At 39.2% G+C, this 12802-nt stretch overlaps 1 protein-coding gene across 1 annotated transcript in view; it reads right to left on the bottom strand.

Annotated features, from left to right (window-relative positions):
- FRAS1 (Fraser extracellular matrix complex subunit 1) overlaps nucleotides 1–12802 on the bottom strand; it is a 436686-nt gene that overhangs the window by 279736 nt on the left and 144148 nt on the right. Inside the window, exon 3 of the mRNA XM_077882614.1 lies at nucleotides 4066–4173. Within this exon, the coding sequence (XP_077738740.1) occupies nucleotides 4066–4173 (108 nt within the window). The remainder of the gene's footprint in view (nucleotides 1–4065; nucleotides 4174–12802) is intronic.

Raw genomic sequence — 12802 nt, 5'->3', positions numbered from 1 at the left:
ATTTAACTATATCTGTATCTATCCATAACTTTTTCTTTTCACTTTTAGAGAATGAGGCTAACCTCCCCATCTCAAGCTCTGGATCCCATACACTCTATTCCCTAAAACCTACTCCTTCTAATTCATTCATTCTGTCTCTATCCTCCTTACTCCACCTCCCACATCTTCAGCTTCTCTCTCACTTCTAGGTCATCTTTCTTTTCCTCCTAGCATGATCATGTATCTTTCATGCTGATATCAAAAACAAAGCCCTCTCCCTTCTCTTGTTCGGTCACTCTGCAAGTATTGATTAAGTGTCACACACTGTGCTGTTTGACAGGCTTCAATAGTGAGAAGACAGAGGAGAAAGCAGACAAATAAATAGGCATTTGCAGTCCGGCCAGGGGCTATAGTAAGAGGAAGCACAAAGCACCATGGCAGCACATAGGAGGCTTGAAAGGTTGGGGATGGGAGGTTCAAAGGAACTTAATAGATGTACCGATGTCTGCCTAATGCCCCCATTTCTCTTCTATTCTCAGCAAAGATCCCTTAAAGAGTAGCCTTTACTTGGTTTCCTTTCTCCACTTTCCATTCACTCTTCAAACCTCTACAATATAGCTTCCTCTTGCACCGCTCTACTGACATCAACATCAGCTTTGGCCTGTGATCAACACTGTTGATACAAACTCCTTCTGGAAACTCTCTACTGTCCTGGTCACCATAGTACCTCTCTCTTACCTCTGTGACTATGTCTCTTCAATCTTCCTAAGTTCCCTCTCTTATGTTCACCTCCTTGTAAATGACTGTGTTCCCCAAATTGCATCTTTGATCTTATACTCTTTCTAAAGGTTTATGCTACTGACTATATGCTAACAATACCCACATGATATTTCCAACTTTGTCTTCTCTAAGCTTTAGACTCATATATTGGCCGCCCTTTCAACATGCCCACCTGGCTCCTCCACAGATACTTTAAACTCAACATTCACAATGAAAGCATCATTTTCCTTCCAGATAGAATGCTTTTCCTCATTATTCTGTATTTCCAAGATCAGTTGGTGGCTCAGCTAACCAACGAGTCATCAAACCATACATCTGGGAGTCATCTCTTCTTTTCCTTTCCCTCACCCTCCTAACTTCATATATTTCTGCTGGTTTATCCCAAGTGTTCTTGAGCCAGTCCCTTCCTCTTGAGCCCTATACTACTGGTGCTCTGATTAAGTGCTCCTCCTTTCATATGGATTATTCTGACAACCTCTGAATTGATTCCCACATTTCTAATATCATGCATTAACCTAGAAAAACCAAAGAAATCTTTCTTATTTATTTATTTATTTATTTATTTATTTATTTATTTATTCATGATAGACACAAAGAGACAGAGAGAGGCAGAGACACAGGCAGAGGGAGAAGCAGGCTCCGTGCCAGGAGCCCGACAAAGGGACTCGATCCCAGGACTCCAGGATTGCTCCCTCGGCCAAATGCAGGCGCCAAACTGCTGAGCCACCCAGGGATCCCCAGAGATCTTTCTAAAATAAAAGCTGGACATTCCACTCATATGTCTAAAATCCTCATTACTATTCTATTACTATTTATTATCTCCCAAATAAAAGCCCAAGTTCCATAGTACAGCATAGTACAAGGCTTTCCATAACTTTGAACTTACCAACTCTCTAGCCTCTTCTCTCATTCATTCATTCAACTGGTTAAAAAATATTTATTGAGTGCCTACCATGTGTCAGGTGCTATTGTAGGGGCTGAGGATATACAGTCAGTAAAGGAGACAGTAAACAAGAAATATCAGTAAAATATATAGTATATCTGATATTAGTGCCAGGAAGAAAAATAAAGCATGGAGGAAGGACAGGAAATATGCAGTAGGGTAGGGATTTACAATTTTAAATAAAGTGGCGTTCAGGCAAGACTTTCAAGAAGTTAAGGATCAAGTCACGTATATATCTGTATCTGAAGAAAAAACCATTTCAGAGGGAAAGGCAGGGTGCAAAGACCCTAATGGCAGAAGTGTGCCTGGCATCTCCAGGGAACACCAAGTAGGCTTGGTGTCTGAAGCAGAGTGAACAAGGGAAAGAACAGCATATTAATTACAGGGGTATAATAGCACTTTAACAAGACATTATAAGTGGTTACTCTGAGTGAGAAGCCATTGGAAGCCACTAGAGGGGTTTAAGAGAGAACCAAAATGATCTGACTTAAATTTTAATAGTATCACCCTGACTGCTATATCAAGATGACAATGAAAAAGGCAAGCACGGAAACAGTAAAACAAGTTAAGAGGCTATAATGAGAATACATACAAAAACATGATAATAGGTGGGACTAGAGTTAAAAGCAGGGAAATTGCATTTGGTACCTATGGTTTTATGAAGGAAGAGCTGGGTGTTTGCTAATGCACTGGATGTGAGATGTGGAAGAGAGTTGAGGGTCAAGGATGATGCTAAGTGTTCTGGCCTAAGCAATTGGAAAAAAGGAGTTGCCATTTACGGAGATGAGAAAAATTAAAAAAAAACAAATGAGGAAGGGACAACATCATGTTTCGTATAGAACAAGGGTCAGAAACTCACTTTCTGTAAAGGGCCAGATAATAAATATTTTAGCCTTTGGGAGCCACATTTGGTATACATCACAGCTACACAACTTTGTCCTTATAGCATAAAAGCAGCCACAGACAACACACAAACAAATGAGTATGCCTGTGTTTCAATAAAACTTTATTTACGAACACTTAAATTAATTTGATATAATTTTTATATCATGAAATATTGTTCTGTCTTTTTCTAACCCTTTAAAAATGTAAAAACTATTCTTTGTTCATAGGTCATACAAAAACAAGTGGCAGGCCAGATTTAGTCTGCTGACCCTTGGTATAGAACACATACCATTTTCAGCAATACAATCATCAATATCTTTCTAACATTTAATGCAAGGATTCATATTCTTACATGATACTACAGTTATTCATGTGAAGAGGAAAAGGGTATGTCTTCATGGCCCTTATGTGAGCAGCTCAGATTGTGACATGAATTACTCAACAAGCTAAGTAGAGAGCTTTTAGGAATATGTGCTCCACAAATAGAAAACCCCACAATATACAACAAAATATTATTAAATTTACCAATGCTAGATGTATACTCAGCTTCTCAGAAATATACCCATGAAGAAATTGAGGGACCTACTGAAAGGTATACAGAACCTTCTTCACTCCAATGTTAAAAATAAACAGAAACTTACTAGCACCAGATGGCATAAAGTCTCAAGATTAATTATTATGGAGGGAGGGATAAAACTCAAAAAATAAACTGTGCTTGTAAAATTGACAGAATATTTTTAAAGAAAATAATTTAGTCTTCTCCAGAAAGTTTCAAGTGTTCAAATTTGAAGCTTAAGCTGTTTTTTTAAGATTCACTTTAAAAAGAAAAAAGCACCAGGAAAAAAGTATTCTAACAGAGTTAGATGTATAGTCAGAAAAAAAACTGAAAATCTTTCACAAAGTGGAAAGGAAGAAATATCCTTCATGTATTTGGTCAACCAGGAGATTTATGGAGTCAAACCCTCTCCCCTATGTTCTTAGGGGGCTCAACGGCATCACAAATACAGTCAGTGGCAGGACAAATAATGTTTATAGAAAAGCTATCTTCAAGAAGTCAATGCGGACTTTCAATCCATTCAGTGGCTTGTAAATGTTATGGTGCTTATCAGTAGCTTTAGCGTCTGTCAGCCCCAGGAAAACCTGTGGGCAGCAGTTTATTGACTGCATAATTGTGGTTAAGTTGCTTAAAATCTCCAGGCTTCATTGCTTCATCTGAAAGTGGAGAGAAAGATACCTACCCTACATGATATTAAGTGGGATAACATCTACAAACCTTTAACTGAGTGCCCAGTTCAGAATAAATTCTCAGTAAACAGAAATATCCTTAAATGTGATATGTTAAAATTCTCTCCTGCATTTCATAAGGCTTCCAATCAGAGACTGGGATAAATGGCAGAACCAAATGACTGAAGAGATGCAAAAACCCGAAACTTCTCTGACTTTACCAGTATATGCAGGATATAATTAGGATGCCATACCTTCTCAAAGACACACTGAGGGTTTCTGCAAACAGCAGGTTTGCAGATAACGATGTTGCCATGGCAATGGCAGTTCTGGCATGAATCAGGCTTCCAAGTTGTGGCATCCTGCAAGGAAGCATAAGCTCTGAGTTAAAAACTGATCAGTCAAGGTACGAATACAGAGAAGCAGCACCGACAACAGCCCCAACAGCCTCAACAATTAAAAGGCAAAGGAAAGTCACAGGCACACACAGCGCTTACTGGGCACTGATTAGACCCCAAGAGGCAGTAAAAGCTGTATAATCCATTTCATCACAGTCAGCCCACGTAGCCAAAAACAAGGGCATGCAGCAGAGAGCTGTCGATACCCAGAGTAAAAACCATCGATCAGCCTGAAACCTCAGGAGGACAGGCTGCTCCCTGACTTGAAGTTTGTCTTTGCTGTTAACCAAAAGAAACCACTGGAGCATGTTTAAAGGAAAATGACACTTGGACCAGCATTCTAAAAGCAGCATTTGCCACTAATTAATATCAGCACCTTAGATTTCACTTTCTAGCTCTTGTTAGTGGCCATTATATTCCCAGCTGTATGCTAAACATATTGGGGTACAAATGAAGCAGGCGTATGAGCACAATCCATCAGACTCTCACACATCTATTATGGATCATGAACATGAGGGCCTTGGACTTGAGCTGGGATGAGCTGAGACTTCCCCACAAAAAGGCAGAAACCAAGTGTGACAGTTAATGTTACCTGTCACCTTGGCTGGGCTATGGTGCCTGGCTGTTTGGTCAAACACAGGCCTATGTGTTGCTGTGAAGATAGTCTGTAGGTGTGATTAACATTTACAGTCAGTTGATTAAAGTAAAGGAGATTATCCTGGATAACATGATGAGCCTCATCCCATCAGTTGAAGGTCTCTAGAGCAAAATTAAGGTTTCTTAGAGAGGAAGGAATTCAGCCTCAAGACTGTAACATGGAATTTCTGCCTGAGTTTCCAGGCCACCAGCCTGCCCTGCAAATTTCAAAATTTCAGACTCATACTGCAACTTTTTTTTTTTAAGTGATTTCTTTTTTTTTTTAATTTTTTTATTTATTTATGATAGTCATACAGAGAGAGAGAGAGGCAGAGACACAGGCAGAGGGAGAAGCAGGCTCCATGCACCGGGAGCCCGACGTGGGATTCGATCCCGGGTCTCCAGGATCGCGCCCTGGGCCAAAGGCAGGCGCCAAACTGCTGCGCCACCCAGGGATCCCCTCATACTGCAACTTTTAACTCTTGTTTAAATTTCCAGCCGGCTGGCCTGCCCTACAGATTTTGGACTTGCCAGTCCCCACAAGTGCATGAGCCAATTCCTTAAAATAAATCTCTTTAAATACACATATCTATAAAGTTACACATATGTCTCCTTTTGGTTCTGTTTCTCTGAAAGACCATGTCTGACATACCAACACTAGTACAGAATTACAGGGATGTGAACAACATTCCCAAGCACAAATGAGGTCATCCTTTCAGACTGAGAAATGTTAAATGTATAACCTCTTAGGAAATATGCTTCAAATCCAAAGTCACTTAAGAAACACAAAATGTATCTAAAGTGAGATTACATCCCCACTGGTTAATTCACAAACACTCTGAGCCAAAGCAAATGAGTACTAGAATCTGATACGAAATATCTCTGAATTTCTTTTCTTCTTTTTTTTTTTTTTTTATCATAACACATTCTCTGAAATTGGCAATAGTGTTCCGACTACAGTCTCCTCCTAAGCGAAAGAGCAATGACAGGTAGGTGAAGAAAAACACATTTCATTCTCAACCAGGAGGTAATATATGTTCCCCACTGATTTCAAGAACATGGTATCAGTTTCAGGATACAGATTAAATAAAAATGACAACTTCATGAAGCCAGTGGCTACCACTTAATATCTTATGCTGACTCTTAGAGCAGGAAGCACTGATACAGGAGGCATTTGTGGTACTGGAGGAGGCTGGCCTAGTTTGTTTTCCTGACTTCTGCCATCATTCTAGAGAGCTGGGCCCAGCAGAGAAGGAAGTAACTGAACAAGCACGTGTGTGACACCTCTATGGATCTGGCACTACAATTATGACTATTCCTATTTTACAGATGAGGAAACAAGTGATGGGAGATTGAGCAACTTGCTCAAATTCACAGAGCTTTAAGAGACCTGAGTACTCAGGCTCTGGAGCCGGGCTGCCTGGGCTTGAATCCTGGTGTCATCATTCAGAATGGGAAGCCTGTTATCAAGTTAAGGTTATCTGTGCCCTGGGTTTCTCACCTGTAAAGTAAGGATGATAAAGTACTTAATTCCTAGGACTGTGGAAAGGATCAAGTGAGATGATGTGTTTAAAGAGATCTGAACAGCACTGGGAACTTACTAAGGGCCCATTCAGTATAATTTATTTTTAATCCAAATGCTTTCTAAGATGGCATGCTCATTTTAGCAAATATCTCCTAAACATTTCCTTTTCTCAGAGTGAAAACAGTTCCCAAAGTACCTGACTTTCTCATCTTCCTACGCCAGCCTACACATGTAAAACAGAGTGAAATTATTATGATGAAATTATTATTCACTATATTATTATTTCACTATAATAATTTCACTCGGACCTTAGCACTCATTGAAAGGATTCAGGACTTGCAGTAGAAGGGAATAATGAATCCACAGGTTGCATTCTCAACACTACACTTGGGAACTTGGAAGTCTCTGTCTCACTGAGCTGACATAACCAGGAATCCATGTCTTCCTTTCATTTGGGACACAGGATGGCCATACCAGCTCCACAGACCATCTTCAGTTTGCTACTTTCTAAGGTGCAGTCACACACACACCCCTCCAGATGTGGCATTCTTAGATCAGGAGCCAACTTCTCTGCACCTCAATTCTTGTCTCCGTGATTCCAGACTCCAAAACAGTCCATTATGCTTGTTAGCAGCTCTGTCAGTAGACTTGGCTTGTTGAACTCTAAACAGGATCTTCTTTTCTTTTTTTTTTCTTTTTTTTTTTTTAATTTTTATTTATTTATGATAGTCACACACAGAGAGAGAGAGAGAGTCAGAGACATAGGCAGAGGGAGAAGCAGGCTCCATGCAGGGAGCCCGACGTGGGATTCGATCCCGGGTCTCCAGGATCGCGCCCTGGGCCAAAGGCAGGCGCCAAACCGCTGCGCCACCCAGGGATCCCTAAACAGGATCTTCTAAAAACATGGAATCATCTTTTACTTTCACTCATAGAAGCACAATTTTTCTTTATGCTAATTCAAAGTTAAGTTTATCTGGGCCCAAAAGGCCTTCCTGACTCTGTTTTATATATTTGTCTTCCCACCAGACTATGAATGACTCTTTAAAAAAGAAGGTCTCATTTTATTTCTCTCTATGTATCCCCTTCCCTGAGCATGGTTCCTGAGGGCTAGCTGAATTAATTTAATGAACAACCCTGAGAACTTGCTAACCCTCAAGAAAATATCTATCCAGGCAAATTGAGATATTCTAGTTAGGATACAAGATCTGGATAAAAACAATGTTTAAGTGATAGCACTACAAAATCCCCAATATCTTGAAGGTTATTACTTCACTGGAATCAAACTATGTTTGAAAAAATTTTTCTTCATCTGGTCATCAGACTTGTCAAAAACTTCCTTATATTGATGTCCTCATAGAATAAGTAATTTATGGCTAATTTTAAATAAAATGAGCCCTTTACCAAGGCCTGGATAGGATAGATGGCCATATATTTTTCAGGTCTAAAACTTTATGAATCAATTTCTATGCTTCCATAAAATTGCTTCATGAAGGTGGGGATACTAGAGTTCCTCAATAGCTGAAACTTTGGATAAAGCCATAAAGTCCAAAGAAATAACATTGTAAAGTAAATTTTACAGATCTTCCATGTTACTATTGCAATTCTGTTGCTTTATAATCCTCTCTTCCAATCTAACACTTTGCAAAAAGAAGGTCTTAAAATACTTTCTCCTTAGAATATAGATTAAAGGATTAGATTATGACAAAGCAATCAAAATATAATCTTTTAATACAGCTTTTAATATTTTAGTAATATGTGAATCAAATGCTCTTGCAGATAATATAGTGCCTCCATCTCCAAATATCTTAAAGTAATAGCCAAGTAATTCAAGGAAAAAAACCTTATTTCACTTGGTTAAGTATTTATTGAACATTTGATTAGTGCTAAAAATAAACAATGAATATATCCCTCACTCAAATTTCTGGGGGGAAATTACTTACAGTATTCTGTAAGAGCAGTATATCAACTGCCAACATAAATTTTCTTCAATTTGTATGGTATAATAACCCTACTTCAATTATTGATGAATTCATCTCATCTTAAATTCCCTTGGTTTCTAATGTCAAAAATGAGAAAAAAGAAATAAAGCTCACCCATCTGTGCTTTCAAGTTACAAAATAATATGTAGAATATAATGCCATTTTTAATGCCATTTTTATAATCAAAATGTATTTGTGTGCAAGGAAACAAAGTACAGAATTATATAAACTAGTAAGTGAAGGATGGTCATTCCTGAGTATGGATTGTAGGTGATTTTTGTTTTTTTCCTTTATCCTTATTCAGTTTCTATATTTTTTCAATAACAAAAGTGTATCTTACATAATTTCTTATAGCATATTAATATTTTCTTTAAAAGCTTGGCCAGGGGGATCCCTGGGTGGTGCAGTGGTTTAGTGCCTGCCTTTGGCCCAGGGCACGATCCTGGAGACCCGGGATTGAATCCCACGTCAGGCTCCTGGTGCATGGAGCCTGCTTCTCCCTCTGCCTATGTCTCTGCCTCTCTCTCTCACTGTGTGCCTATCATAAATAAATAAAAAAATTAAAAAAAAAAAAGCTTGGCCAGTATAATAGGCATGCATATTTATTCATTTATTCCATGAAACATATTTCTTTAAATGAAGTGTTTTTACAAAAATCTCAGCTTCTCAAAGCCATCTAGGTAACTCAGTGCTTAGATACAGAGTTGATGAGAACCTCCCAGATAGGGAGATGCAGGCCAGGACCTCTAGCTTCCTTAGTGTAGGGATAGTTATGGGAAGCTTGGGCATTGGGTCCCTGTGCTCTCGTATCCTGGAAGACAACACAACAGTCTGTCTTCTTTTTTGAGTTTGCTTTCCTAATTCCGATGGATCTTCTTGGCATCAAGAATTGATTCTTCTTTTCTTATGTCCAGCCTTGGTAGATACAAAGCTTCCTAGAGTCAAATGGGAGGACGCAACTGAAGATTGTGTGGTAAGGGTTCAAGTTTGGGGCTGACAAATGAGAGCTGCTGGAACCACCTTCGAGGAAGTGGGTACTAAAAAGTCTCTCCAAAGGACAAACGTTATATGGTCTCATTCATTTGGGGAATATAAAAAATAATGAAAGGGAATAAAGGGGAAAGGAGAAAAAATGAGTGGGAAATATCAGAAAGGGAGACAGAACATGAGAGACTCCTAACTCTGGGAAACAAAGGGAGGTGGGCGGGGGGTAGGGGTGACTGGGTGACGGGCACTGAGGGGGGCACTTGATGGGATGAGCACTGGGTGTTATTCTGTATGTTGGCAAATTGAACACCAATAAAAAATAAATTTATATAAATAAATAAATAAATAAATAGTCTCTCCAAGCACCTTGTGGGGAACATGGCTTGTAACTTAAAGCAAGCCAGGCTCCAATGTGAGGTTCCAGAATGCAGATGGGCTTCAGATTAGGGCTGTCATAGTTTGATGGCACTTGGTCATGCTTCTCTCCTGTTTAAAAAGTTCAAGTGGCAACTTATTTTTCTCTCTGACCTCATTTTCTACCCTTTGTTACAAACCTTTTTTTTTTTTTTTTTTTTTACCAGTCTCTAGCAACACTGGTTTTCTTTGCTGTTCCTGGAACTACCAAGTATGTTCTTAACTCAGGGCCTTAAAACATGCCATTCCCTCTATTTGGGGTGCTCTTCCCCCAAACATCACCATGGCTGGCTTTTTCTTTCATTTCATTCAAGTGGCTGTTCAAACACCACCTCTTGAGAGAGTATTTTGCATCTATCTATTCCTTTATTTGGGTTTCTTCCCAGAAGTCACCACTTAACATTATACAGTTGTTTATGAATGGTCTCTGTTTTCCTCATTAGAACATTGCCCTAAGAGAGCAAGAATTTTGTTTTGTACGCTGCTGTGTCCCTAATGTCTAGAACAGTATTCGCACATAGTAGGCGAAACTTGTGACCTTTTAAAGTAACTTTTAAAATATAAGGTACAAGAACAAAACAAAACAAAACAATGTGTCCCTTTTCCTGTTGACCACAGGTAAACAGAATCTGGGCTTTGGAGCTAAACTGACATGGGGGAAGTGGAGTTAAAATCAAACAACCTACCAAATATATAACAGTGAGCTATTTTTCTAAACCTCTTGAGTTATTCCTAAACCTTCTTGCACTAAGATTTTTTTTAATTAATTAATTAATTAATTTATTAATTTATTTATTTATTTATTTATTTATGATAGTCACAGAGATAGAGAGAGAGAGAGAGGCAGAGACACAGGCAGAGGGAGAAGCAGGCTCCATGCACCGGGAGCCTGACGTGGGATTCGATCCCGGGTCTCCAGGATCGCGCCCTGGGCCAAAGGCAGGCGCTAAACCGCTGCGCCATCCAGGGATCCCCTAAGATTTTTAAAAATTAATTGTGTTCCCTACTTGTCCTTCAAAGCAAAATGGGACACAATATTCAACTGGGTCTCATATCTTCATTTCTGGATGTTTATTTTTCTGACAAGTCTGGTTTTCAGAAAAGATAATCTATAAAAAAGGGTTCTTTGACCCAGCCCCAGTGCAGGCATGGTAATGTTCTTGTTTGTCAAGGAACCATAAAGAAGCAAATCAATAACTTTCACAAGGTTATTTTAGAGTTCAATTCTTTTCCCCAAGTGCCCTTCCACAGACAGCTTAGATAAACAATACCTTTTTCATTCAGTCACATTTTAAATTTATGTAAAGCTCCTTATCCAGTCCCAAATAAAAAGGAGCCCAAATAAAAGGAGCAGAGGATATTTATTGTTAAGAAAAGATAGGAGTCCTTATATTTAAATTCTCTCCTTTCAGGAGGAGCAAACACAAGTTAATGCCAAATAAGAGAAAAAAAATGGCAGATCACTTCCTGTTTGAGACCCAGTTCAAAAGCTTGCTCCATATAAGGCCCTCTTCACAGTTTCCTGTATTCCACACCAAAGACCTAAGTAGTTTCCCATTTCAGCATTGTGGAGTGACTAGCTTGTACCTGATCTTCTCCTCCTGCTGTCTTAAAATGATAAACCCCAAGGCATCAGCTATAAGAATACACCTTGGATACAGAAACAACAGCAGGAATCACAGATGAAAAGATAGCTGCTACATATAATCAAAAATGTCTTTGTTCAGCTGGCTGACAAGAGACACTGAAAGCATGGCAAGTTAACATCAAGTTCTTGTACATATGTCTATAGTAACAGGCGAGGGCAGGGGAAGGAAAGGGAACAAGCTCCTGCCACGTGCCAGTACTTCTGAGGGACCCCATACACATGCCAGCCCACTGCTCCTCCCAGCATCTTGTGAACAAAGCCTTATGTTGTAAGAGCATTTCATTTACTCTATAAATGAAGAAATAAGGTGTGGAAAGACTGAAGGAATCATCCAGAGCACATCTAGTAATGAATGGATCTGGATTCAAACCCATCCTTTTCTTCCATGCCACAGTATTGTCATGTATCAATAACAATGAATGTCTTCTATTATACAGCAGTCTTACCAGTTCATATCATGGTTACTTCCATTCTCTCACTTTACAGGGCAAGAGGAGGCACGTGAGGGCAGTACTGCAAATTTCAGAGGAAAGGACTGTGAGTTGGGTTTTTTTTGTTGTTTTGTTTTGTTTTGTTTTTAGGACTGTAAGGTTAAGTGACTTACCTGCCTAAAATGTTCCCCATGCCTCCTAAGCACACTCCTAGCCACCTTCATTTTTTTGAGGCAGAGGTAGAGGGAAAGAGAATCTTAAGCATGCTCCACACTCAGCATGGAGCCTGGCATAGGGTTCTATATCACAACCCTGAGATCATGACCCAAGCCAAAATCAAGGGTCGGACACTTAATTGACTGAGCCACCCAGCTGCCCTACATACTCTTTTAATCTAACTTCCACATAATCTCCAGGTCTCAGTTGAAATACCACTTCCTCAGGGAGAACCTCTCTGCCTCCCTAAGTCAATATTTCCCTGCCTCCAAAGCTTCCCCCACTTCCACAATGCCAGACTTATTCCTCTGAGTTCTGTTTTTCACAAAATAAAAAAAAAAAAAAGGAGAAAAATGGCACCTTTTAGATTACAGATTCCTTGGCACATTCAGATCTTTTATATTTCTTCCTAAAATATTTTGAAATAGATATCATCACCCCTCCATTACAGATGAGGAAACCAAAGTTCACAGAAGTTAGGTAATATTATCAAAGATTATAAATGATAGTACCTATATTTGAACCAGTATCCATTTGATTCTGAATTTTTAGTTTTTCCAACCATACCTACTTCTGTACCTATAGCCTTGGTCTATGAACACAAGGTCATACACCACACTAACTCAAGTAGCAATACCAATATGGACTGGGTAAACGTGAATTCAAATGCCAATTCAATTGCTCCCTAGCTATAGGATCTTGAACAAAGTGATAGTAAAGATGAAATAAATTAATACACTTATTAGCACTGTGACAG

Source organism: Canis aureus, chromosome 33, assembly GCF_053574225.1.
Source record: "Canis aureus isolate CA01 chromosome 33, VMU_Caureus_v.1.0, whole genome shotgun sequence".
In the NCBI taxonomy this organism is placed as follows: Eukaryota; Metazoa; Chordata; class Mammalia; order Carnivora; family Canidae; genus Canis; species Canis aureus.
Note: the sequence above shows the minus strand (reverse complement) of the source record. Positions and strands in the feature narration are given on the sequence as shown.